The sequence below is a fragment of the Amphiprion ocellaris genome, chromosome 17 (genome assembly GCF_022539595.1).
Source record: "Amphiprion ocellaris isolate individual 3 ecotype Okinawa chromosome 17, ASM2253959v1, whole genome shotgun sequence".
NCBI lineage: Eukaryota > Metazoa > Chordata > Actinopteri > Pomacentridae > Amphiprion > Amphiprion ocellaris.
This window is the reverse complement of record NC_072782.1, coordinates 17,576,277-17,602,186: the sequence shown is the minus strand read 5'-3', so window position 1 is coordinate 17,602,186 and position 25,910 is coordinate 17,576,277. Positions and strand designations below refer to the sequence as shown.

At 39.0% G+C, this 25,910-nt stretch overlaps 2 protein-coding genes across 7 annotated transcripts; one reads left to right on the top strand and one right to left on the bottom strand.

Annotated features, from left to right (window-relative positions):
- Nucleotides 1-918: 918 nt before the first annotated feature.
- On the top strand, nt 919-9,748 carry LOC111566183 (interleukin-31 receptor subunit alpha). Of its 2 annotated transcripts, none has more exons than XM_023266647.3 (16): nt 919-1,089; nt 1,244-1,297; nt 1,526-1,582; nt 1,680-1,797; nt 1,904-2,058; nt 2,289-2,434; nt 4,660-4,801; nt 4,942-5,030; nt 5,146-5,353; nt 5,453-5,638; nt 6,274-6,405; nt 6,502-6,663; nt 7,910-8,053; nt 8,151-8,229; nt 8,322-8,403; nt 8,570-9,748. In XM_023266647.3, the coding sequence occupies exons 1-16, from the start codon at nt 1,008-1,010 to the stop codon at nt 9,035-9,037; spliced, it is 2,304 nt and encodes a 767-aa protein (XP_023122415.2). In that variant the 5' UTR covers nt 919-1,007; the 3' UTR covers nt 9,038-9,748. The 2 variants fall into 2 exon arrangements, with proteins under 2 accessions (XP_023122415.2, XP_023122414.2); XM_023266646.3 differs by having other exon boundaries at nt 8,148-8,229.
- Nucleotides 9,749-9,918: 170 nt separating this feature from the next.
- Nucleotides 9,919-25,583, bottom strand: srek1 (splicing regulatory glutamine/lysine-rich protein 1). 5 transcript variants are annotated; one of them, XM_023266649.3, is made up of 11 exons: nt 25,316-25,583; nt 25,044-25,177; nt 22,812-22,927; nt 22,033-22,179; nt 19,912-20,090; nt 19,585-19,715; nt 19,390-19,489; nt 19,181-19,285; nt 16,401-16,472; nt 16,135-16,249; nt 9,919-13,424 (listed from the first exon to the last, which is right to left on the bottom strand). In XM_023266649.3, the coding sequence occupies exons 1-11, from the start codon at nt 25,450-25,452 to the stop codon at nt 13,257-13,259; spliced, it is 1,404 nt and encodes a 467-aa protein (XP_023122417.2). In that variant the 5' UTR covers nt 25,453-25,583; the 3' UTR covers nt 9,919-13,256. The 5 variants fall into 5 exon arrangements, with proteins under 5 accessions (XP_023122417.2, XP_023122416.2, XP_054875273.1 ...); XM_023266648.3 differs by having other exon boundaries at nt 19,181-19,288; nt 25,316-25,582; XM_055019298.1 differs by lacking the exons at nt 25,044-25,177; nt 25,316-25,583 and adding exons at nt 23,293-23,414; nt 23,947-25,011 and having other exon boundaries at nt 19,181-19,288.
- Between the last annotated feature and the right edge of the window lie 327 nt (nt 25,584-25,910).

The window sequence follows — 25,910 nt, the reverse complement described above, 5'->3', positions numbered from 1 at the left end:
GTTCATTAATGTGCATTGTCCCTATCAAATAAATAAAGAAGTGATATTAAACATGTTTTGTTTAATATTTTTACTATTTTCAGTTTTCTTCATTTTTTTACTTACTAAAATTGAAAACAATAAAAATATGAAGTAAAACACAATAAATGGTAGCCATCTGTGCTAATGTTGTTACTGTTATTCACTGACATTTAAAACAACTTTTATTTTTACTGTTCAGGGAAAGCCAGCAGTGTGCCGTCACTACAGAAATTCTATTTTAATTCTCCTACAGTTTCCCAACACTGATGTCAGTAAGTCTCATCTCAAAAAAGAAGAACAAAACATTCAGATTAGCTGCATTCTGATTTAGAATGAAAAACACAGTTACTTCCAGTTGCACAATTTGAGTCTTTTAACTGAAAATTGCACTCAGTTCTTTGAAAGCAAAATAAACCTGACGAGCTCTGGAATTCACGCGACGCAAAGTCATTTGTGTTTTTATTTTGAGTCACAATGAGCCTTAGAGAGCCTGTTTTCAGTTCTCACTTCACTCCAAAAAACAAATTCATTCAAACTGAACTCATTGCAGGGCAACTTCTGCGTTTCAGAGTGAGTTTATAGAAAAGGTGCAACCTCTGACGCTGAACAGCTCTATTTGTGGAAAGAAGAAGTACAAACAAGGTGGCTAATTCTGCAAACTCCAGGGGACAAACCGTTTCTAGTGAGTCCTATGAACTGTGTCAGAATGTGTCCCCGCCTCTTTACGCTCACTGTAAAACTCCCCAGATATTTCCTTCTCGTTGACTCTCAAGAGATCAGCTACTGTGTGTGTGTGTGTGTGTGTGTGTGTGTGTGTGTGTGTGTGTGTGTGTGTGTGTGTGTGTGTGTGTGTGTGTGTGTGTGTGTGTGTGTGTGTGTGTGTGTGTGTGTGTGTGATGGCTGTGAATGGCTGCTGATTGTGGGTGTGAAATCGGCCCAAACCCACTCTCTGCTTGGTTTCAGTCCTGCAGTCAGCCTCAGGCAGCATGGCTCTCCGTGGACTTCAGACTGATTTTTCACACACAGAATGGTTTCCACATGTGAGCCCTTCACATTTTCTCCTCTTTGGTAAGTGTCTTCTCTGTTTCTGCTTGCTAAATGTTCAAAAAGGAGAACATTTAGAGTCAGGCATCACCGCTGTTTTTGTACAATTTTCTATCTTTTAGTAATGAATTAAATCAGTGATCGCATCCTGTCACTCATTCTGTTGTTCACTCACCAGGTTTGATGCTTTCTTATTTCACTACACTCTCCTCGCAAGTTCAAGCATGTTCAAGTAAGTTGGTGTTACATTTTGTAGCATAATAACTCAAATGTCATTGTTTTCTTCATATAGCATCTAATAAACAGTTTCCTCTGATGAACAAGCTTTCATTGTATAAAAAAAGATATGTACCATAGAGTTGTGTTTTTCCATTGTGAGACTTTTCTTGTAAAAATGACACATGGTATCTGAGCTTATTGATCTACTTTCACACTTAATCATTTTCACATCATGTTCCAGTGAAGTGCAAGTCAAAGAACATTTCTTCCCAATATCAGCACTGTGGCATTCGCTCGGGTAATGAAAACACGTCTGAGTCATCCTGAGTTGAATCATCAGGTTTAAAATCAGATTATAGACAGTTATTAATATTATTCCTGTGTCTCTCTTACAGATGGAGTCCATGACTTGGACTGTTTTGGTAAATATTATTCACGTGGTACAATAAACTGTGTTTGGAAACCTGGCAATCACGCATCCGACAGGATGCACACATTCATCATACAGCAACCGTAAGAGATTTTACTGAGTTTTATAGTTTTCTCTTTCTAGCTTTGCAAAAATAAGAAAAATGAAGATTTTTGATGATAAACTGATGATAAAATTTTCTACTTCCAGCGCTAAAAAATATTGCAGAGCTTGTCACAACATCACCCAATTCTCTCAAAGCGTCAAATTATATGAAAACCCAAACATGACTGTTGAGGTTTTTGAAAACAGCAGATCAAGAAATTGCACAAAAGCAATTTTCAGAGGGTCACCAACGAGCCTGTGTAAGTCCACAGAAATATTTTTATGTTTGCTTTTTTGTCTCAGTAAATCTCTGATTCAGCTCGCTTCTTTTAAATCACTTCTTAAAACCCAATTTGATAGACTCACCTTCCAGTGAAGTTCTCTTTTATTTCTCTTTTATCACTATGTTCTACTTGTCAAAGTACTTTGTGAATGTTCTTATTATTATGAATACATCTGAACAGTGGAATTTTTTAAAAAACTATTTCAGTTCGTTGTGGTCCTCCTAGTAATGTGTCCTTCAGCCGTCACTCTGGAAGACTAGATGTAAATGTGAGCTGGAAACAAGAGGATGTGAAAGCCATCACGTATTATTCTGTGAGATACAAAGTGGTGAGCAGCCCGTCATGGAACGAGGTCAGTATTAAACACCTGATTAATCAACATGCATGGTTCAGTCCAGCTAATGTATTCCTATGCATTAGTTTTCCTGGGGTTGAGAAAAAGCAAAGTAAAATCACACAGACAAAAATCGAAATGCAAAACAAGGTAATGTAGGTAATTAGCCATTAACCAAAGTATTGGATGAACTGAAAGGTTAGTCTATTTAATAGCTGTTGGAGTATTTCAATTTGGATAAAGTGGTGGAGCAACAGGCCAACACACTCACCATACACATTTAAAAATAATAGTTTAAAAAAAAGAATAAACAGAGAAAGAATAAATAACAAATCTGGCAGCAATAGAGGCATACTGCAATGTTCAAAAACTGTAAAACCTGTGCAAATAACAGCATATATTTGTAATATAGATATATTTTTAACTAGTTAAAATACAGTAAAACAGAGTAGTTTTATTTATCTTAACACACATCTTAAAAGAACAAATAATCTTTTGTAAAAATACAGATTTTTTTTGATGTGGACATTATGTAAATTTTTGATCTGTTTGTTTTATTAATTAATTGTTATTTACAGTTAACATGTAAATTAAATTTTTTTCCGAGATTTTGATAAATACTTTCATTAAGCAAAACATGGAAAATCTGTAAAATATCATTTGAAAAATTGCTACCATTTTCTAATATTAATATTTCATTAATATTTGAATATTCCCTATTTTTTCTTTCAAATGACAGTAAATATCTGTAAAATCATTGTATTTTTTGCTGATTTAATTACAGTTTCAAATTGCCATTTAATACAGATTTTCATGTGGACAGTATTTGCATTTTTTAAAAACCTGTTTGGTTTTATTTTTTACAGTTGTAACATGTAAGTTAAGTCTTTTTTCTGTCATTTTACTGGATAATATCTTTAATTTAAAGATACTGAAACTGGGGAAAATCTATAGAACAACAGTAAACTGCTCAAAAATATTTGATTAAAAATTTTCACTTTTTACAGTGTAGCAACATGGTGCTAACACATAAATACTGAACTGTACTTTTCTACAATGCAAATTCACAGCATCTGTCATCGGTCCTTCCTTGTCTGTAAAACGTCGCTACAGGTTTTCCACCTTAACTCAAAACACTTAACAAAACACAATAACAAAACAAGTATACACTACTGTTCAAAAGTTTGGTGTCACCCAGACAATTTCATGTTTTCCATGAAAACTCACACTTTTATTCATGTGCTAGCATAACTGTACAAGGGTTTTCTAATCTTCAATTAGCTTTTCAACACCATTAGCTAACACAATGTAGCATTAGAACACAGCAGTGATGGTTGCTGGAAATGTTCCTCTGTACCTCTATGGAGATATTCCATTAAAAATCAGCTGTTTCCAGCTAGAATAGTCATTTACCACATTAACAATATCTAGACTGTATTTCTGATTCATTTAATGTTATATTCATTGAAAAAAACTGCTTTTCTTTTCAAAAATGAGGACATTTCTAAGTGACCCCAAACTTTTGAATGGTAGTGTACATGAAGCCTAAAATTAGGAGGGAACTTTGCTACAACAAAGCACACGCCACAATTTGAAATTAGCTGCCATACAGAGAAATGTAGTCTTATCAGATAAATCTATACACAGCAGCAACATCATTATGTTTACCAGGTCAGTAAAACACTTTATTTTTCATTCAGTCATTTGTGTTTTTCAGATAAAAGTTAAATTTTTGGTTAATTACAGACACTTATTTAGTTGATACCATTTTTGATGTAAAAACTACAGACAGTAGAGTGCAGATCTACTTAAGCAAACAGACAATACAGATGTTCATTAGGGTTCAGCTACTTTATCTCATTCTTATACTCATATAGGCATAATATTTCTATCGGTTGTTATTATTATTAATAATAACTTGTTGTATTTACAACATGATATCGACATTATGCATGATCAGACACCCTGTTCTATATCAGCATTGAGACCCCAAAATTGATCACTACTAAATACTAGTCGTCATGAAGAGCAAACTGACCTTTATGTGTAAAAGTGGAATGCCCCTCTCAGCCTCGGATGTTTCTAGATTGTGTCTGATGATGCTTTCTGTGGCTTTGTCTGTTTTTGCCTTCGCTCTGAGCCAATTCATCTGTAGCTGTAGATGAACTGATTAAACGAAGCTTATCTGAGTAAAATATTCATCTTTTGGATGTTTCATTTATCGATATCTGTTCTGTTCACAGACAAATGTAGAATCCAAAGACTGGAGCAGCTGCAGGGTGGAAGATCTAAACTCCTCACTGGTCTACATCGTCCAGATCCGGTGTGTCCATAACGAGAAATGCTCTCAGTGCCCATGGAGTGAAGCTTACACCGTCCTACCAGGTCAGTCTAATGAAGAAAGCAGTATTTAGATTGATGTGTTTCACTGAAAAATTACAAGAAAAGCAAAAAGAATGTAAAATTAGAAGTTGACACGTGAAATGCTGTTTCCTATTTCACAATAAATAAATGTCTGCTTTTAGAACTGACAACGCAGCCTGTTATTGTCAGCATTGAAGATAATGACATCAATGAGAAACAAGGTCGTCGACTGGTTTCTGTGACCTGGACGGTAATTTTCCACCTAAATAATAATTTGTCCCAAAATAACAAGTATAAAGGGGAATATGTGTTCTGTGAAACCATAGCTGTTGGAATTGTGACACTAAAGTAACTCTGTCTGGTAGTTTTCTGCCTCAGAGCTGCATGACGGCTACTATGTGAGCATCGGGAAGGCGTCTGGAGAGGCTCCATGTCAGCAGATGAAAACCTCTGAGCCTGAGATCAGACTGATTCTCTCCCATTCAGCGTATCAGCTCAACATCAGTGCTGCCAACAATGCAAGCGTCTCTCCAGCTGTCAGCCAGACGATCCCACAGCGAGAAGATATGTACGGTCGGTACTCACTGGTATCTCACTTCATCAAGTATTTATTATCTTATTGCAGAGCTGACAGCCCAGAGTTGTACGATCTGAGTAACTGTCCGTCCACAGGTATGGGAGAGGAGAAGCTGAACGTTACAGTGCACAACAACACATCTTTCACCATCTACTGGAAAGATGATCTCATCAAAACGTTTGTGTGCTACTCTGTGGAGTGGAGGGAAAAGGGACATAATGCTCTGTACATGTCCTTTTATCAGAACGTACAAAACAGCAGGACCTTATTTCCTTTACCAGGTATGTAATTAATCACACATTCTTGTCAGACTTGTCTATGAGAAATTCCATTTGCATGCTACTAGCTTGTTTTGTCGAGACTCACCTAAATTGTGTTCTGTGGCAAGACTTAAGAGTAAATTTTCTGTATAAAGTGCAGAGCTTTGTTACTGGAGTCTGTGGAGTTACTGTGTTCAGATTTACCTTTGGTTAAAGGTAGGGACAGATTAAAGACCCCCACCTGTGAAAATCATTTTTCGATGTAATTTTTTTCCCATCTTGTTAACAAGTGTAACATATGTTGTTTTTATGTGCTACAAGACATATCATGACAGAATTACGCAGTTGACACAAAGGCATTTTCACTTTGAAACTGCCGTGTATCGACCATCCAATCCTGTTATCAGCCCTAAAAGACAAAGCCAATTTGTTTTTGTGTTCTTACTGTCACAGCCAGAACGAGGAAGTTCCACAAGCAAGTTTGTACTCTAGTGATAAAAACTGTATTTCATACAGCATTGTGTTTCTTGCAAAATACATTTGCTGTTGAAAACTAGTATCAGCATGCAAAGATAATGTTGGTAAGTGATGAAATATATTGAGTTTTTGCGTAATTGTGATCCATAATAATCCATGTGGATATTTTAAACTCCCAGAGCCTTTGGAGCCGTACAAGAGATACAGCATCACCCTTCACACTCGACCAGACAAGGAGACCTGCAACATGAAGCACATCAACAACAGTGAGAGCACCTATGGGAGCACACAGTTTTATTTCATGGAAGGATGTAAGTTCCAATACACATATCCAGTGTCCTGCAATCCACAACACAACAGTTTGACTTCTTAGAGCTGTTAAAAATTGTGTCTCGATATTCCCACAGCTCCCATCAGTGCTCCAGCAAACATCAGCAAGTTGAACGTGACGCTGAAGTCAGTGCTGCTGCAGTGGTCGTCCATCCCAGAGGAGGATATCAGAGGATTCCTGCTGGGTTACATAATCCACTACACCCAGTACCACCAGCGGGGGACGAGCACAGAGAACAGTAAGCACCACGCACAAATAACTGGAGGTAAACAGTTGTAGGCTTGACTTGAGAACCACTGTTCAGCTGGTGTGTTTATGAGTCTCAGTATCTAGAACAGATGTGTCAAACTCATTTTAGTTCAAGGGCCAAATTCAGCCCAATTTGATCTCCAGTGGGCTAGACCAGTAAAATCACAGTATCAAAACATAAATAACCACAACTCCAAATGTTTCCTTTGTTTTAGTGCAAAAAAGTACGTTCTGAAAATGTTCACATTTAAGGAATTATCTTTTTACAAAACATTGTGAGCAACCTGAAATTTCTGAAGAAAAATACATTCAATTTCAACAATATTATGCAAGAGTTTATCATATACACATTATAATTTATCTTTAATTAGAGCGTCTACAAAGGCACAAAACATTTAGTCTGAGGTATCTGGAACTGAACGATATAGTATTTTACTTTATGATCATAATGACAAAGATCAGACAAAAAACAACAAAAAAACAAGACAAAAGATACAAAAGACATGAAATAAAACAAACAAAAAGAGACAAAAAAGTTGGACAAAAAAATTCCGAAGCAACAAAAAAAATGGACAAATGACACAAACGAAACAAAAAATTATAAAAGTGAGAAACAAAACACCAAAAAATAGAGAAACAACAAATAAAGCAAAACACAAAATTACAAAAATAAGACAAAAAACACAAGCAACACAAAAAGGAAACATAAAATGACAAAAAGAAGACAAAAACTGACAAAGAAATGAGACAAGACAACAGTCAGACGAAAACCGCCGAAACACATTAAAAACGGGACAAAACATTTCAAAAATGAGACACAAAACAACAAAAGCAAGAAGTAAAATGACAAAAACAAAACAAAAAAGACACAAAAATAGATTAAAAAGTTATAAAGCGACAAAAAAATGGACAAATGACAAAAATTAGACAAAAAAGACACAAATGAGACAAAAAATGACAAAAGTGAGAAACAAAACAAAAAAATCGACAAACAATGAATAAAGCAAAACACAAAATGACAAAAATAAGACAAAAAACACAAGCAAGACAAAAAGGAAACAAAACAACAAAAACAAGAAAAAACGACAAAAAATGAGACAAATGACAAAAGTCAGACAACAAAAGCAAGACACAAAACTACAAAAGAGCAATGAACAATATAGTATAGTATATATAGTATAATAGAGTATAGTAGTTCTTGTAATTTGCTGAAAGCTGCTCCTCTCTGTGTGCAGATATTACAGTGGATCCTGAGTTGAACAGCTATGAACTGTCAGATCTGAGAAGTGGGACAGCATACCAAGTCCAGATATCAGGCTTCACCTCTGGAGGAGCAGGAGTACGCAGCACAGCAAGCTTCTTTAAAACAGATCCTGAAAGTAAAGTCAATTCAACAGCTATTAAATCTTTACCGAATGGAATCTGATACTTAAAGTATGCGTTAAATTATTTCCCTGCATTTTCTTGGCACAGCAGATTTCAATCTGAGCAGCGTGATCACAGTCTTTGCGGTTGTGGCCACTGTGTTGATATTTGGAACGCCAATAATAAAAAGGTATGTCAGCCACTGACTCAACTGGATGAGGAACATCACACATAGACACCTGTATCTTTATACTTTATAACCACTGTATTGACTCTCTTCAGAGCCAAAGCTGTCCTGTGGCCAAGCATCCCTAACCCTGGAAACAGTAATGCAATGCAGAAAATAGACAGAGCCTGTGAACTGGTGAGTGCTGTTTTGTGATTTCAATCACTTCTGTTGTGGAAACCTGAAGCTTCCAGAAAGACTGAGTTCTGCAGACTTCTAGCTGCTGCAAGTAAAACTCTTCAAAGTACACAATACTCCATGCTGTATAAAGTCCAATAAGTATATTGTGCTATTTTTCCCTCAGGAGCTCGCGGCCATCAACACTCTCCAGGTGGAAGAATGGGACACAAACAGCCTTCAGATAGTTGAGAAAGAAGCCGTGATCCCTGCCAGCACACTACCATTGGTGTTACCGCTTCTCTGTGCTGCAGAAGATGAGGAAGATGCACCAGAAATGACTTGTGACTGGAACCAAACGGACACAGACAGTGCAGCTGGAGAGACGTCACCTGGAGACGCTACAGACATGTTCTCAGACACACAGCAGACAAACCTCCAAAGCTCTCCGATGGTCTTTTCAGGAGGATATACCACCATGGAAATGTTTCAGCAGACGATGCCGCAGCGGGTAGCAGTGAATACAGCAGTAACTGAAGGCATGGAAAGTCAACCAGAGAACATGACTGTGTTAAAGTCGGGGATGGACTATGTACGACAATTTAGTACCAGTCCCAGCTTGGACAGTGAGCAGCCGTCCACGATTTTATGGTAAAAGTTGGAAAGCAGGAAGAGCCACGATCACTACATAACACATTTAATACAAGCATTGTCCAGGAATGTTTGAATGTGTTCTACACATGCACTTTGAGGAGCAGTGATGCTGTTGCAGGTCAACAGTGTGGGGTTATTTAGTCTTATGTTATTAATAGCAATAATAATACTGTGTTTCATTTATGTTTATGTGAACAACTCATCCAAAACAAGAAAGCATGATGTTAATTCCAGGTGTTGGATTTGGAAGATCTGATGTACCAATGTTGTTTTTTTTTTCTTAATTTTGGCCAATTGAATATACTGATAGTTACAGAGAGCATGGAGTATCTCCTGTAGTGGATTTATCAGATTGTTTTGTCTTCTCCTATTGTGATTGGCTACTGGCAGATACAGGCATAAAATACAATGTTTTTCAAAGGTAGACATTTGCTAGACTAAACCTAAATTTATAAGCAAAACACAGGATATTCAGTTGTATGTCCACAAATATCACAAAGCATCGGAGACAAAGGGCGACCAGATAAACGTTTGCGTGTAAATTGAAGAAAATGTCTCCAGGTGTTCAAGAGGTAACATGCTGATGTGAGTGGGATGGATGGACGTGCAGAAAGCACAAAAACATCAAACATCTGACCATGCCTGCATGTTATTCTCCTGCTCTTTCCTCACATAACTTGTCCAATAAATTAAAAATTTTTTTTTAACTTTTTATCTTCAGTTTTATGTGATATTATCTTGATGCTGAAGGTCCAGCCTGATGGACTGATTCTGATTTTCTTCCCACCAGGTAAAAGCATAGATACAGAATTTCACCGGCGCTTTACGGAAAACCACATTCCACATTGAAAACACAAAGCAAGACATCAACAATTAAAAAAATTAACTGAATGAAAAGCTTTATTATTGAGTGTTTTTGGAAAGAGATCAGATGTGTTGTTAGATTCAAACTGACAAGGATCATGTAGCATACATCCAAAGCTCTTCAGACATTTTCACCAAACCTGTACATCAAGTCCCAAACGCAGTATCAAGCAGCCAATCACCCTGAAGCAAACCATCACGTCTCTGCAGTATCTACCAGGACACACAGATATTAAAAATACAATTCCTCATATACTGTCTGAACTGCTCTTTACTAAACTTTAACCACAAGTTCACCACCTTAAACTGAACGGAAAAGAGCAGGAGACAGAAATAAAAACAACAATAAAACCAGTGGAATTTGGCAAACACTGCCATAAAGTCTCCTTTTAAAATATAGCAAGCCTCCACAGACACTTAAAAAAACACTGATCTTGATCTGGGACCAGTTTGCAGACATTTTATGACTGAATCACAACACTTGCAAACTGCAACATCAAAAGTGACGGAAAACAAACATTAAACCAGAAAACAAAGGAGTCCCATGAATGTTTAGTCTATTAATCACTAAGGACAGCTTACAATACTTTAATATACCACATCATTAGATTTATCTATTCAACATCCTAAACAAGTCTCCATATTTTATTAGAATATTCTGTACAATCTGAGTCTAGGCACTTTATGACCCTTCTGTGCTTGCATGCAGTTTGTTGACCTGTGACAGTTCATATTCAGCCTCATCTAGACTGCGAAACCTTCAGCTCCTCGCTTTCTCCAGTAATATGAGCCGACAGACATTTTGCACACCTGCCGTCGTTTTACAGTACAGGCCTGTGTCGAGTGTGTGTATAAAACAGCAAATAGTTTTTGTCTCACAGCATTACAACAATAACAGGACAATGGAACATAATTTGACATGACATTGTGATCTTGCTGCAACCACCAATCAGAAAAATAAAAAAATGCAAAATACATGTACACCCACACAAACAAAAACAGGAACCAAAGCAATGTTTTCATCATGTTGACCAAATGAGATTTTTTTTTTTACAACACAGCAAGAACATAATCTGCAATTTCATAATTATAGCACTTCAAGTCATAAAATCACCATATATTTTGCAAAATGCTGCAGTTCCCACGTGATGCTGCAAAACAGGAAATAAAGGACACTTCACAGACCTCAGATATTCCTTCAACACACACAAAGGGCAAATGAGCATTTCAGCATCAGCAAAAGTCTGTTTGTTTTACTTAATCCCAACACCGAGGGGTCAACAGCAGGGACCCTGTATTGTGGCATTGCTTCACTCGGTCAATAAGCAAACTAGACATGGGAGGTTGCCGTTACAGTCACACAACAGCCAGAGCAGGTTACACCCCACAAGGCCTCAGGCAGCCTGAAGGAAGTTTTAGTTTTACCTCACTTGTTGTCAAACTGTGAAGTTAAAAATGATGCTTTAGGTACAATTATACTGGTCTCTTACGAACCCTTTGTGATTGATAGTTTCAGGTTTACCCATTAAATATATTCTTAGTAAATTCCTGATAGTCAGATGGTTAGGGCACATATTGCACAAAAAAACCCCCCAAAATTTAAATTCTTAGCTTTTCAGCTTAGACACAATAAAAGCTGGTGTTTATACATATTACAATTATTATGAATTTTATGTTTAACGTACTGATAAATGTAGCTGACATGACGTACAGTATAAAGCTCCTGTTTAGATGCCACTGCTGAAGGCCAAAGGAGAGAAAGGGTTCTAAGACATTTACAACTAAAGAAGATTCAAGAACACCCTTAAAATCAAAGTCCTCCGTTTATTTTTATACTCAGGCTACAGCCGTAAGTTTTCCTTTAAAATGATACCGATCTCGGTCCTGACGAGCATTTTAGCACCGTTTCAGAAATGATCTCTGTGCATCCTAATGTGTCTGAGTAAACACTTCACATGACCATTCATTTACACTGGTGGGCATGTGGCTTCTAGTGTAAACGTTGTTTGCTTAGTTGTAGAAAATGCTACAGAGGAAGAACAAAAAAAAAAGCTGAGAGTTGTTTCACAGCGCAACATCTGCTAGTGGACAACAAGGTCAGCAACACCTATAGCCTAGTTAGTTATCTTTGTTCAATTAACCACTGACAGTCAAGGCTGGGAACCAGAAACGCTCATGTGATAGAAATGTGATGAGTAAGGGACATTGTGACAGTAAAACCCTATAGAGATCTGCTTCAGTTTCCAAAAGTCTGTGTTTTTGCAAAAGTCTCAACTTTAGGGGTCCTAAAATGTTGCAGTAGTGTGTTTGATTGGTGTGAATGGAGCACAAGTTCTGCTTTTTAAAGATGACATGTATTAGTGTAGACGTAGCCTCAGTTAATAGATACAGACAGAACCAGTTGCAGATTGTCTTTAGAAAATCACTTCAAGGGTAATACACCTTTACCGTAGTTTTTAATTGTGTTGCCATTTTTAACACTTAGTATAAAAAGCTACTTATTAAATCAATATTTCTCTCCTTAGGACCACAAATGGCTTCTAGTCTCCTTCCTCTTAAGTATTTGGGAACTTAAACCGCTTCTCATGCACTACAGACATGAACTGTATCATAGTAATGAAGGCAAAACGCTGATTCCACAAATAAATTAATCTTATTACTATTAAAGCAGACTGTTTCAATATGAAGACAAAAACTTTAAAAAAAAATGGTATATGTAATAAAGACTGACTACAAAATGCTGATCTTGGAGAAATAAAAGGCTTTTTGAACTACTCAAGCTCATAGTCAAGATCCATGCAAATCAGAGACAAAACCACAGTTGAAATCCAGCTTCAATGTGATTGAGAAATGACTGTGTGTTCTGTTTTTTTGTGAGATCTCTGCCTGAAAAGTGACTCTCTTGTGACAAACTAGGAGGAGCCTCTGAAGCTGGCTCAGGCCTGTATATGTTTTCAATCTCCTCTGGTCACTATCTAGCTTTATACCTACAGAGAAAGGAATTCAGGTCTTCAAGCAACAAGGACATTGCAGGATCTGTGGAACATTACGTGATCAAATTTCACTGCCTTTAAACAAACACTGCTGTTTTTCTTGATGTGTTGCATCGACTATAGAGTAGTTTCTGAGCTTGTAGATTTTTGTGTGCCGAGCGCTCACTTACCCTTTAGGTGGAATTTGAGTTAACTACAGGATCTGTGTCGCCAAGAATGTATCAAAAGGAGGAAATCAGGAGATGATGATGAGAGATGTGTGTAACTGTTAAGTGGTTATTCAGTGTTTATGCATGTATACGCACATAATGGGCGTTAGGATACTTTGCTGGAGCAGGAGTAGTGTCCACGGTGCTCTAACAGTCACTTGGTGCTGTGTGACTCCATAGAGACATCCTGCTCATGGTGAGTCTTGTAGCTGCCGTTGTGCTGAGCGCAGGGTGACGACGTCATGTCCTCGCTTGGTGTGGCTGAGTCTTCTCTGTCGCTTTCATACTCTTCCTTCTCTTCTCTGTCATAGTCCACTTCCACCTGAAACGACGAACAAGTCAACCTGGTCAACCAAAAATACCAGAGCATTTAATAATACAGTAGACTTTCAAACACAATTTCATGGACACACATTTTTACTGTCGTCTGGTGTCTGTTACTAGAGTTTTTGATTGAAGTGGATTGGATTGAATATTCAACTATGGTTTATAATTTTTACTGCCTGGGAATATATCAGGATATCATTCATAGCCGAGGCTAAGATAAGTCAGTCAGTTGCATCCGATGGAATTGGTGACATGAATAAAGTTCTTCATCCAGCTCCCTCTGTCCAGCATTGCAGTCAAAAGTTCTTTGCCTTCCAGACCAGCGTCTTCTTCTAGCACCTTCCTTAATGTTGCGCTAGACCTGCCAACGCTTTGACAGTATCAGGTTTCTATAGCAGTACTCGATCAGCTGCTTTGTTGTGTCTCACCACATGTCCAGCCAGGGCTAGTCTATGTTGCCTTATGATGGTTGACAAGTGTGGATGTGTGCCATATAGCGACTTGTTGGTGAGGTGCGAATTCCAGGACATGTTCTGTACCATCCATAAGTCCCATCGATTCTTTTTAAGACTGTCTTCGATAGTGACCAGGAGTCAGATCCATAGAGTAAGATGGATTCCACCGACGCCTTGAATAGTCTCATTTTGGTTGTCTTTAATTGGAGATACCCATATTTTTGACGGAGTTTAATGCTCCCCAAGCTTTACCAACATTTGTTTCTATATCATGTGCTGTGTCGGTGTAGCCTCCAAGATACAGGAAATCGTTAACTTTTTCGATTTTGGACCCATCTAGTGCATGCAATGTCTCTTCAGATGTTGGGTTAAGGTGCAAGAACTTCGTCTTTCCAGCATTCAAGAAGAGTCCAATCAGTTTTGTTTCTCGCTCTACTCGATGAAAAAGTTCTTCTGCTTCACTGAGAGTGTTTTCCAGGAGGGCGATGTCACCTGCGAATTCAAGTTCTGAGAGGACTTTTTCAGGGCTTCTTCTACTTTGACAACGCTTTAGGGTCAGACCATCAGAGGGCAAGATTGCATTCCTCAGTGCATAGTCTAAGCAGATGATGAAGAGGAAAGGTGCTAGAACGTCTTCTTGAAGTACTCTGGTGTCTACGGAGAAGAGATCTGTGTTGTCCTCAGGAGTCTTGACTACCACAGAAGTGCTGACATACATAACTTTATGAGATAAAGCCAAACATGTAACTTCCACATCATCCTGCATGGCAGACGCATTTTAATACCCCATGAGTTTTGTTCATAATTCACTGATAAAAACCTGGCCCACTTCTGAGCGTCTCTCTTGCCGAGTCCCGCTGCTACCAATCATCATTCAGTTCAACACTGGTTTAGGTACATTTGTAGCATTCAGCACCACAATCAAATGTGTCGGAGCAGTAATCACAGAGGAGTTGCTCCCTCCTGTTTCCCTAACTATTCTCAGTTTCACTAACAGTTGATTTTGTAACCAGGAAAGTTTGAGTCAACACAGACTGTTGATGTTTTTAGCCTGCCAGGGTGTTATTCTGCATTACTCGTGTGCAACACAGCTAAAATTTGAATGACAACATGTGAGTCAACTCAAGGACTTCTCCACGAATTAATTTAATCATCTCTGTTTTGAAAAGCAGTACTGAAACTATCTTTTGATTTAGGTCATCTAGTAACCACTTTTATGTCTTCTATGCACAAGGCTGATCTGAGATTATTAGAGTATGCTGTGTTATCTAGCGGACATGCATCATTTGTCATGTTACTTCAATGACTTACACAATGACTTACTATTTGAACTTTTAGATAAATTGTTGGGTTGTTACTCTGCACTGTAAGTGTTCCTACTGTTGAGACTCTGGATGGACGTCTGTGAGTCTAAGTAAGACAAGATCTGAACCATGTGCAAGTTAGTCTGTACTGAGTTCAGTGTCATGCTAAGACTGGCCCATGCCAAATATATGAACTGCACTGCACCTAAATAGTGCTTATCAGAAAAGCGCTTTTCTGTTGTTCACACACACACAATCACACACTAATGGCTTTAAAAGCTGCCATGCAAGCTGCCTCACTAGTACAACAGCAATTAGTCATGTTTTGGGTAAAATTATTCTTTGGAACACACTGGTCATAGGAAGGGAAGACAGATTTGTTAATTATGCAGCATCAGGACGTTTCAAAGACATTTTTAACAGCTGCAGTTGTGCAGTAGGTAAATACAAATTCAGTCCATAGAGAGATAGCACTTGCTTTTAAAAACTGTTTGGCCAGCTGTATCACTTGAGAAAGCTGTGAAGCAAAGTATGTGACAAAACTGTCAGAAACCTTCATTGCAACTACAACAAACAGAATCTTGCAAGTTGAGAGTGGTTTTTGAGGAGAGCATTTGCTTAGCTGTCATTTGTCAAACAAATGTTCTGATTGTTATCAACAGTAAAGATGAAGTGTGATAAGTCTAAAATGTGACACCTTTTATCTCACAGCTATCATTTGGAGGATCTCTGAAGTTCATTTTCAGAAGTAGGGCACATGTGGTTGGAAGTTCATGTTGGGGGGTAGTGGAAACATTCATCAAAGAAACAAGGTTAGTAGGGGGAAATCTGCTGAGGGCATTTAGTAGATGCCAATCTGTTTCCTCTTTTGTCTGCAAAATTTTCAAATGTAAGTATTTCTCTTCCAGATCATTATTATTTGTGACTGAAGTGTGAGATCTGTCACCTTCATTGGCTTGGCTTTGCTCTTCATCCTGTCCTCGTCTTTGCGACTCCTCTTCCTCGATGTGGAACGCTCCTTTCTGTCCCTGCTGCGCTCCCTCCTCTTCTCTCTCTTACCTCTGCAGAAGTCAATAAAAACAAATCAATACTGAGAACAAACCTTACAGACACTAAATCACTGATATCTGCCATGCACACATATCCGCTGCCAAACATAGAACAGACACGGGACTCAGAGCAGTTTGGTGGTAAGAAATGTGGTGGATTTACCTTTTTGGTGAAGGTGATCTGACTTTCCTTCGAGGGCTCTTGGACCGTTCTTTACTCCTCCTTTTGTGGCCTCTGACAACAAAACATTAAATTCATTAAATGCGTTTGCTGAAATAATATGAGCCACTTATAAAAGATTCATAGATGTGTTATAGATAACACCTTTTTGTATCAAAAAGTTTTTAAAAATTGAAACATTTTGTAATTAAAACATTTCTCCTCAATGCTGACCTCTACTGCCAAAGACAAGAACAACAAGGTGTTATTACAGTTCATTAGAAAAACCAGCTGGTCTGGAAGGCATGTTACCTTAAAACACACACACACTCACACACCATTTATCACACTAAATTGTGTAAAAAGACAAAAAATCTGCTATCCTGGACCCAACCAAGAACCTATTAGTGACTCAGCTGTGACCAACAGCCACAAAAAAATTTGTAAATTTTTCAGCTCAACTGCAGGCTGTTTTTACACAGAGCAGATAAGAGACAAGTATGGAAACAAATTCCATATCCATAGCATGTTAAGTCACCATGTTTGTTTTTTTTTTTAAACACATTTAAAATTTTTGGAAAATAAAAAACTAAAAAATTCAACTTTTGCCTTTTTCTTTATTAATCATTTATGGCATTATAACTAGGTCATACTGCATTGAAAACATCTCTACTTTTAGCCAAAGCTGGGCTGTATCATAGAGGTGCAGGATTTTAGAAGTTAAAAATGAACCCACAGTGACTACAACTGTGACAGAAGCAATAACTCCAGAAACTGCTTGGAGAGGACTAAAATATGGTTCTTCTTTATTTGAATTCAGTGCATCTCTTAGATGCAAAATATGAATAAAACTGTACCCAAAACTCCTAACTTTTAAAATGGATGTAGCCATTTTTCATCTACAGTAAATGTTGGCTCTGTGGGCTACTAATGGTTACTACTGTCTGTCACAGTCAGAAAGTACCAGGATTTAAATGTAAAGGACCACCATGTGACTTGTCTGTCTCAAAGTAGACCTGTAGTCTACAAAGCATGTGATTTTATTCTAAATGAACACCATGCTGTATTGAAGGAGGCTTGAAACTACCAACTGAGACCATAAAGTCATTAAAATGTTTACTGAGGTATCGGGACAAATAAGACCTAGGGTTACTTTCTCCTAGACATTTATGCATAGGACTTCCTTTTTGACACCCTTTTAATATAATGGCCTAGGTCATTTTTTCAGGTTTTTCAGAAAACACAAAAAAATGAACCACACCATACTGAACCTTTGCCCATTATACAACAGGGGTAGAATCGCATGATCTGTTCAACTGAGGATGTAGGCGATTGTACCAGAGGTGGCCAGCGTCATGAGGAGATGATATAGGCAAAAAAATAAGAATTCAAAAAATGACTTAGGCCATTTTAGGAAGGTAACATTATGCTACCGGAGGAGTCGCCCCCTGCTGGCTGTTAGAAACAGTGCATGTTTAACCCTTTAGGCGCCAGTTTTTTCAATAAAATATTCAGTTTTGATATCACTTTTTCAAAAGGTTGTAACTTGAAAATGATTAGAGATAAAGGCATACTGTAAATGAGTAAAATCATCAGTATGATCCAAGTTTGTGATGGGAGTAAGTTCACTCATCTAATTTGCATATTATGACATCACCAGGCGGCGGACATATGGATTACATAACTTTTACAAATGTTTATCGATCAAGATGGCATTGCTTGGCTCAGAATTTGTCAGATTCCTGTCTCCACGATACCCAGCAGGCTCATCTAAACGTCTGATCCACTTGTGACACTGTTCCTCATCTCTCAAGCAAACCCAGCCATCATCATCGTCATTTACGGCGGGGGCGTGAACGCCACTGCGGCCTCCGCCGCTATTATCAGTGCATTTTCTCCCACGTCTGCCTCTATTTCCGCGGTATTTTGCATCCCCGCTACCCACCTCACTATTAGCGGTGTTTTGACCACCCCTGCTACACCCACCACGCCACCCTGGACACGTTGAAGCAAAGCATCGGCTCCAGTATGTGCTGCTTGTGGACTGTCATGGCGCACGGACTCGCTGCCGTTACGCACAGAAGCAGCGTCACTTTCTGTCTCACTGGACGACTGAACATCTTCATCAGAGGGTGAATATTCCTCTTCAGAATCTGAGTCAGCCATTACTTGACGAAGTACTTTGTCAACAGTGAACAAACCTCTCAGAATGGTGAGTTTTCTCGCGCTGTCGTGCGCTCTGCTGCGCTCCGACTACGACCCTCGTCTCCTCGACCGGGAGGCGGTTTTCAAACTCTATAAACTCCAAAACTTTGAATGAAAACACGCCCACAAATGATGCTCAGATTGAAGTTCCAGATGTCCGCCATCTCCTGGTGTAAAGTAGTAACCATATGAGGCACCATATTTGCAGCTATAGCTTGTTATGTTCAGCAATGTTGCTTGTCGCAATATTGTGACTTTGGCGCTTAAAGGGTTAAGACTGTGGCTTTACATTTCACTTTTTTTTATATACAGTCTGCTCTGTCTCCAGGTCTGCACAGTGGCGTGATGGTTAGAGCTGTTGCCTTGCAGATAGAAGATTCCCGGTTCTTTCTGCATGGAGTTTGCATGTTCTCCCTGTGCATGCGTGGGTTTTCTCCGGGTACTCCGGCTTCCTCCCACAGTCCAAAAATATGCTGAGGTTAAACCAAGTCAGCTGGTATAGACTCCTGGCCCCCTGTGACCCTAATGAGGATTAAGTGGTGTATAGATAATGGATGGATGCTTTGTTTCCAACATACCTGGAGCGACTCTGGCTGCGTCTCCTGTCTCTAGAGCGAGAGCGCCTCCTGTGACTCCCTCTGGAACTGTGGGAGTCACTCCCTGGCCACGACCTCTGTGATGGTCTGCTGCAAGAGGAGAGAAAAACTGTCACTACCTGAATACCATCACAATCATAATATCAAGACTGTAAAGTGAAAAAAAGAACTCCCGGGGATGAGATAGGCACCTGTGTTTTGAACGAGACCTTTTCCTCCGTGTTTTTGAGTGTGAACGGGAGCGTGACCGCCGCGATCTTCTTGACCGGCTTGAGGAACGTTTCTTTGTTTCTGTCAGAGCATGAGCAGTTTCAGCATCAAAATGCAACATCACCTCAGCCGTGTCACTCAAACGTTTCTACATACAGCAAATCAAAATACAATACCTGGTTCTATGGCAGCAGCAATGGTAGACTGGGCTTCCCTCACCCTCTTCATCACACTTTCTAGCTCTTTAGCAGCAGCCTGTGGCGTCAGCTCTGGGGGTTTTACTATGGCATTATTGGAATGATTAACCCTGAAAGACATTAAACAATCAATCAATTCATACAAAAAAACAAAGAGTATCATATTCTCCAGATTATATAAATCATGGCAATATTATTCAGAGCAAACACTTCAGTTGTTATACATTTTTATACATTTCTGATTGATAATGTATGATATTATTTAAGGATAACTGCAAAAATGAACTTTTAGGAAAAATGACATACTTCAGGGGCCTGTCTCCAAACATGACTCCATTGAACGTCAGGGCTCTGGCGACGGAGTCCTGCTCAACGAACTCTACGAAGGCGAAACGTGTTGGCTGGGTCTCATCTCCAGCCATACGTACAAACTTCACATCTCCCACCTGTTTAAAGAACTCCAACAGCTGCTCTGCAGTGGTGGTCTGTGGAAGGAAAGACCAGCTACATCAGAGGAGGAGTTAAAGTCCTCAGGCCCAGACGCACAATAGGGCTGTTCAAATGTAAAAAAATATTTGTTCCATGATCACATTGACTAAAGTATTTAAATATGATAAGAAAATAGTGTATCACATGTATTAATCAGTATATAACATGTCTGTGCATTCCAGCTGTACATAACAATACAGAAAATCAAATAAACTATTGAAATTAACACCATCACCACCTGTTTTCTGTTCACGCTGTGCAAAAACAGAAGGTCACAAGGAAAATAATCCATTTTCAGATGATTGGCCTGTAATTTGTTCCATGGTGGATTTACTATTTAATCCTTCACATTCATATAAAGTATGTCAGGAGCAATGCTGGCATCACAGCCACTGTCTATGATGGACAAACTACAGCATGCAGCAGACAAGAGAAAATAGAAGACTTTTACAGTGCATTACATTCTAAGGCTGATTTTGCGGAGAATGAATTTAGTGCTTGTTAGGTATTCTTAGGACTTGCAAATGCATTTTTTATTTTAGTGACTGACAGTAGGTCATGGTGTACTCTGCACTTGAAGGCATTATTTATCTCCTCTAATGGTCACATAGAGCTTAAGAACAAATAGTTGGTCATATAAATTACTGGCTGAGACTGTATTTTGTTCATATTTGTCATGAATGATGACAGCCAACTAGAAAGACTAGACAAAAATGAGGCAACTCGCAAAAGCATATGAATGAGTGAAATCCTTGTTAGAAAATTATAAAGATGGTTGCTACTGACAAACCCTATATAGAAAAGATCAAAACCAACATTGACCTGATCCTACGAATAACTGTTGTTTTTCTATTTAAAGTGTGAGAGCTCTTTCCTCTGTGTCACAGAACCTCACCTTTCCGAAAAAATGTTGGAAAACAAACTAAGAGGCCTTATGATGCTATTAAGGTTGTTTATTCAGGCATGTAAAAGCTCTGCAAACTTACAAAGGCCAAAGTTAATGTGTTTTTTGAACACGACATGTAACTATACTCTAGAAGATCCCAATAATGCATTTATGAACTTGGAAATGTACGTAATAGGAGCTCTTTAAAAGCACAAGAATGAGCAAGGAGGTAGCACATAGGCATTGTAATTCATTTTGAGTCCATCCCACATACTGCTGGTAACATTGACTGGAGCACCAAGGCACAAAACAGTTCTAACTAATACACTTTATACTTCTATTTCAGGAACGCATGCTTAAAAACAACAATAATCCTCAGTTTTTAAAAATATAACTATAGTCTTGTGACACGTTACATCTGTCTGTACATGTTCATACTGTATAAACACATGCTACATATAATTCACTTCTACTTCTACTCCTTTTGCACTTCTGGTCAGATGCGAAACTGTATTTTTTTCATCTTAGTACCTGTACTGTGCTCCATTACAGCAAAGTTCAACCTAATCTAATCTAATCTAATCTAATCTACAGCAAGAATCACTGGAATTGGGGTTCAAAGGCACTAACGAGGTTGGAAATCAGACAGTTACATAGTTGGGGTTTGTAGAGATTGACCAAAGAAATTCATTTTTTAACTTCCATCTTTCAACTTGTACTTTCATGTAAAACAGAACATTCAAAGTATATGGCATATATAGGACAAAATTGTAAATCTTTGTACTTAATTCAGTACTGCTGTGAATATTAAGTTTGTATTCTGGAAGACTAGACAGCAGCTGGCTTCCTTGATCAGTCACCATTATGAGCAGGCAAACCTTGTGAATTTGTCAGGTTGAGTATATACTAATGCCATATAGGTATCATATATCCATTATGCTCTTGCCACAGATAAAGCAGACAGAACCCCAACAAGTGACCTGCTGGTTTAAACAAATAGCTTAGGTGTGTGAACTATGTGTATATTCTCCGCTGATCTGACTTTATTTTACCTGCGAGTTCAAGTTGCCAACATAAACCGTCCTCCTGATCTCATCGACTTTTGAGGGATCCACGTTTCCGACGAGCGGGGGCTGGGAGTGTACGGATGCTGTCGAGTCGAGACCAGCTGATGTCCGATTCACTAAGGGAAGGTTCAGCTGCAGGTGTAAAAACACACACAGAAGTGATGTTTAAACTTTCGCGAGTGTGTAGGAAAATTATTCACTTTCTCACGACTGAGGTGTCCCCTCAGCTGTCAGTTTATGACATCCTAAATGCCGGTGTGTCTGCAAACTGCAGTCACCCTAAAATCAAGTGTAGGTGCGAAGTCATCCCAAATTCTGCAAACCTGTTTATGCTCACTCAGTCTCTAATATGACCCTGAGACAGACAGACGCTTGGAAAAGATAACATAGGAATGAAAGGCAACTGTTTGGCTGACAACGTAAGAATGACAAGGTTATATTGTTGTATTCCTATCCAGATGGATTCTGAACTAACAGTCCTGCTCCCATATTTGGAGCGTAGCCTTAAACATGGCATGCCTCCCAAACGATATATATATGCCCAAAGCCAGAGAGACTCCTCAGAACTGATGCTGCCAGTGCTCACATTACTGTGTTACTCGCTGTATCATTTCTCCTGAATTCAGTAAACCTTGTTCTCAACATAAGCCATCTGAGTCTCCAGAGTGTCTCCGAGTTTGACTCCTGATTCTTCCTTCGACATCGCAGAATTCCCTAACAGCAAGTATGAGAGAAGACGGGATAAAGACAGGATGCTGACTCACATTCTGAAGTGGAGCTGGAGTAGGAATTGGTAGCAATCCCCCGCCAGGAATCAGACTGGGTACCGGGGTGGCAGGTGCCAAAAGTGACAAAGCCTTGGCCTCCTCCGGGATTTTCCCTGCAGGACAACAGCAGATATTAGTGAAGGCAATAGAGGGACTCTTCTCTCTGTCTCCTCTATGTCTGCACAATTAGCCCACTGTATTCTAGAGAGAAAGAGAGCATACACTTTCCCATACAGCCTACAAGTGTTCTACTGTCTACTCATGGTATACTGGAGACCGAGCATCCTTACTTTGCTTGTACTAAATTCTCATTCAATCAGATTATTATTTTCAATCAAGTGCAAAAAAATTAACTTATTTCACAAACAAAAGAACAGTGATTTTTGTCCTTGGTCTCTTTTCATAGATCAAAAAAAGAAGAAGAAGAAAAAAAAAACACAATGCAGAGAATGAGTCAACACTTTGATGTATGGGTCACCTGTACTGGAAACATATTGGTCATGAACCATACGATATCAAGCATGGGCGCTTTTCCGTGGGGCGATCGTTTCGCAGTGTTGGAAAGGTGTGCAACACAAGACAACCCCAATGGCTGCATCACTAATAGCACACAGAACATCAGATACAGAAAAGAACAACAATTTTAAGAACTGTAGGAAAGGTTAGCCAAAACTCAGCTATAAAAAAAAAAAACAAAAAACAACGAATTAGGAATTTTGCTCATTCCTCTCTGGATTCTAATCTGCTTCTTTGCTGGAGAGGAGATTAATACTTAAAAAGACACAAAAAAAAGCTACAAATCCATTTCATTATAGTTGAGGGGACTGAGCATGTATTACAGTCTGTTAAACACAACAGATTTCCTTCTAGTGCTAGGAAATATATTTCAAAACAAAGCATTAACGACACCAAGCATTAATGGATGTCATGAAGAGAAAATGATGCTAAACTGATCATTTCTGTCCTATAGCTAAACACAAACACATCCGTATCAGAGGCGCAGTCTAGTAATGTGAGGAAAAAATTCTAAACGGTGCCCTCTACTACAGATTTCAGGACAGATCAGAAGAGCAAATATAACTGTAAAGATTTTCTGTTGAAATGAGATAAAGTTTTCATTACTGGGTCTCACTTTTTCGCAAAGACTAGCCCCCTCACTACGGTGTGGGAGACAAGAGAGTAAAAGTGTTAGTGCTCCTCCTAACATCCCATGTGTGATACACGTCCCACCGGTATGCCGTAGCAACCTGGACAGAATTCAATCACACACAAGCTGCAGCTGTAGCAGAAAGAGAGAGGGGGGAGGGGGTTGGACAATAATCAAAACAACAAACCAAAATAACAAATATAAACACAATGCTAGAGATAAGCAATACGGCAGTTTTTTTTCTAAATAGAGACAGTAGAGAGTGGACAACATGGGAAAGTATGAAAGGAAACAAACCAAAAGAAAAATAAATAAATAAAAGAGACAAGGTGTCCATCTTGGAAGGTTCAGCGGGCTATTCTCCTGGTCACATTCCCCCTTGAAGGCTGCGTTGGCCCGATCGGGGATAGTGGCTTGGAAAACAATGCCTGACTCAGGCTAGTGTAGTGTAACAGCTGGGCCAGTCTAGTCATCTGATATGCACACATAATCACACAGAAAAAACATACAAAACCAAATTAATAAACTCAGTAGCCATCCAGCACCAAGTCACGTGGACAAAAAAAGCATCAGGTTAGAGGTGATATCATTTTGACTGTACAGTGGCACTAAAGGGGAGGGGGTTCAAAGAAAAGGAGCACCAAAAATGAACGAGAGAACGGGCCATGGACTTAATCAGTCATTTCCAGACAAGTAACAGCAATTAAAAGCTACTTGTTGCAATATTTACAGTGAGGATGAGCTACAAAATTCAGCTTCTAATACATTCATGATATCTGTCGAAACCACCTGGTGACACCAAACAGAAACCTGGACTGGGTGCTTTGGGATATTATCTATCTATGGGGTTGCAGTGAGGCGAAACAACCCATCACCTGTGGCAAATACTGGTGACAGAAAAAAAAAATGGCTGAAATCAGAACTAACCAGTGGCACAACTTGCCAATTATCCAAGTGAATGAAATAACCCAGAATTCAACCAAAAATTCCAAACGACTGAATTCAAAAGGAGCAGGCCATACACAGCAAATTCACTGAGACATTTCACTGCCATTTCTAGAAACGAAACGGGCTGCACTCACCTTCCGCACATGGAACTACTATCAAAGCTCTGTCAATAAAAACAGTATTGGTGAGATGTTGCGCCACACCAACACTGGAAGGCTCTCGGTACTTTATGTAACACACTTTGGACGAGAAAGACAGCGGAGCATTGCTGTGGAAAGGAAAACAAGCAGAAAAAAAGGCAGGTTAGTTATTTATTACGCCATATATGCATGTTGATAATAACCGCGATTAGGCCGCACATCCGCGGTGTTGCCTAGCGAGTGATGCCGCGGCAGGTTTCTCTTACTCGGGTGGGTAGAGCCGCAACTCCTCGATGTCTCCCAGGAAACCGAACAGAGTGCGCATCTGCTCGCTGCTCACAGCCGAGGACAGGTTGGTGACCTGGACGACGGCGGTCCCCGGTATCCCGCTCATAGTGCACATTTATAAGTACGACGACAGTCTTTCAGTATGGTATTTGTACAATATTTATTTTTCTGTTACCCTCCTCGGTGCAGTACTCCGTGCAGCCGACGGGCCGAGCGAGAGGCTTCGCCGTCTTCCTCACTTCGTAACAGGCTTGGACAATAAAGTTTGAGGTGCATTACCGCCCCCTGCAGGAGCACACCGTGTATTACACCAACCAGCGCCTTAAGTGTGGACCAAAACGCATCACACAGAAGAGGAAGAAAAATATCCGACATATTTCATCTAAAAGACAAGTCAAGTCAAACTCTGTAGTCACCATTAATTATACATTAATTAAACAGCAAATTTAAAACAACAGACACTAAGAACAGTATTGTACAAATTTACAGAACAAGTATAAATAACAAATAGAATAGAATAAAATATCCTTTATTAGTCCCACAAGGGGAAATTTATAACATCACAGCAGCAAA

Coding starts and splice junctions, on each gene's coding strand:
- LOC111566183 (XM_023266646.3), top strand. CDS start 1,008: ATGGCTCTCCGTGGACTTCAGACTGATTTTTCACACACAGAATGGTTT. Junction 5,031..5,145: donor TGGTTTCTGTGACCTGGACG/GTAATTTTCCAC, acceptor TCTGTCTGGTAG/TTTTCTGCCTCAGAGCTGCA. Junction 6,406..6,501: donor GTTTTATTTCATGGAAGGAT/GTAAGTTCCAAT, acceptor ATATTCCCACAG/CTCCCATCAGTGCTCCAGCA.
- srek1 (XM_023266648.3), bottom strand. CDS start 25,452: ATGTGCACTATGAGCGGGATACCGGGGACCGCCGTCGTCCAGGTCACC. Junction 22,180..22,811: donor CTCCAGCTCCACTTCAGAAT/GTGAGTCAGCAT, acceptor TTACACCTGCAG/CTGAACCTTCCCTTAGTGAA. Junction 19,289..19,389: donor AGGTCTCGTTCAAAACACAG/GTGCCTATCTCA, acceptor CTCCTCTTGCAG/CAGACCATCACAGAGGTCGT.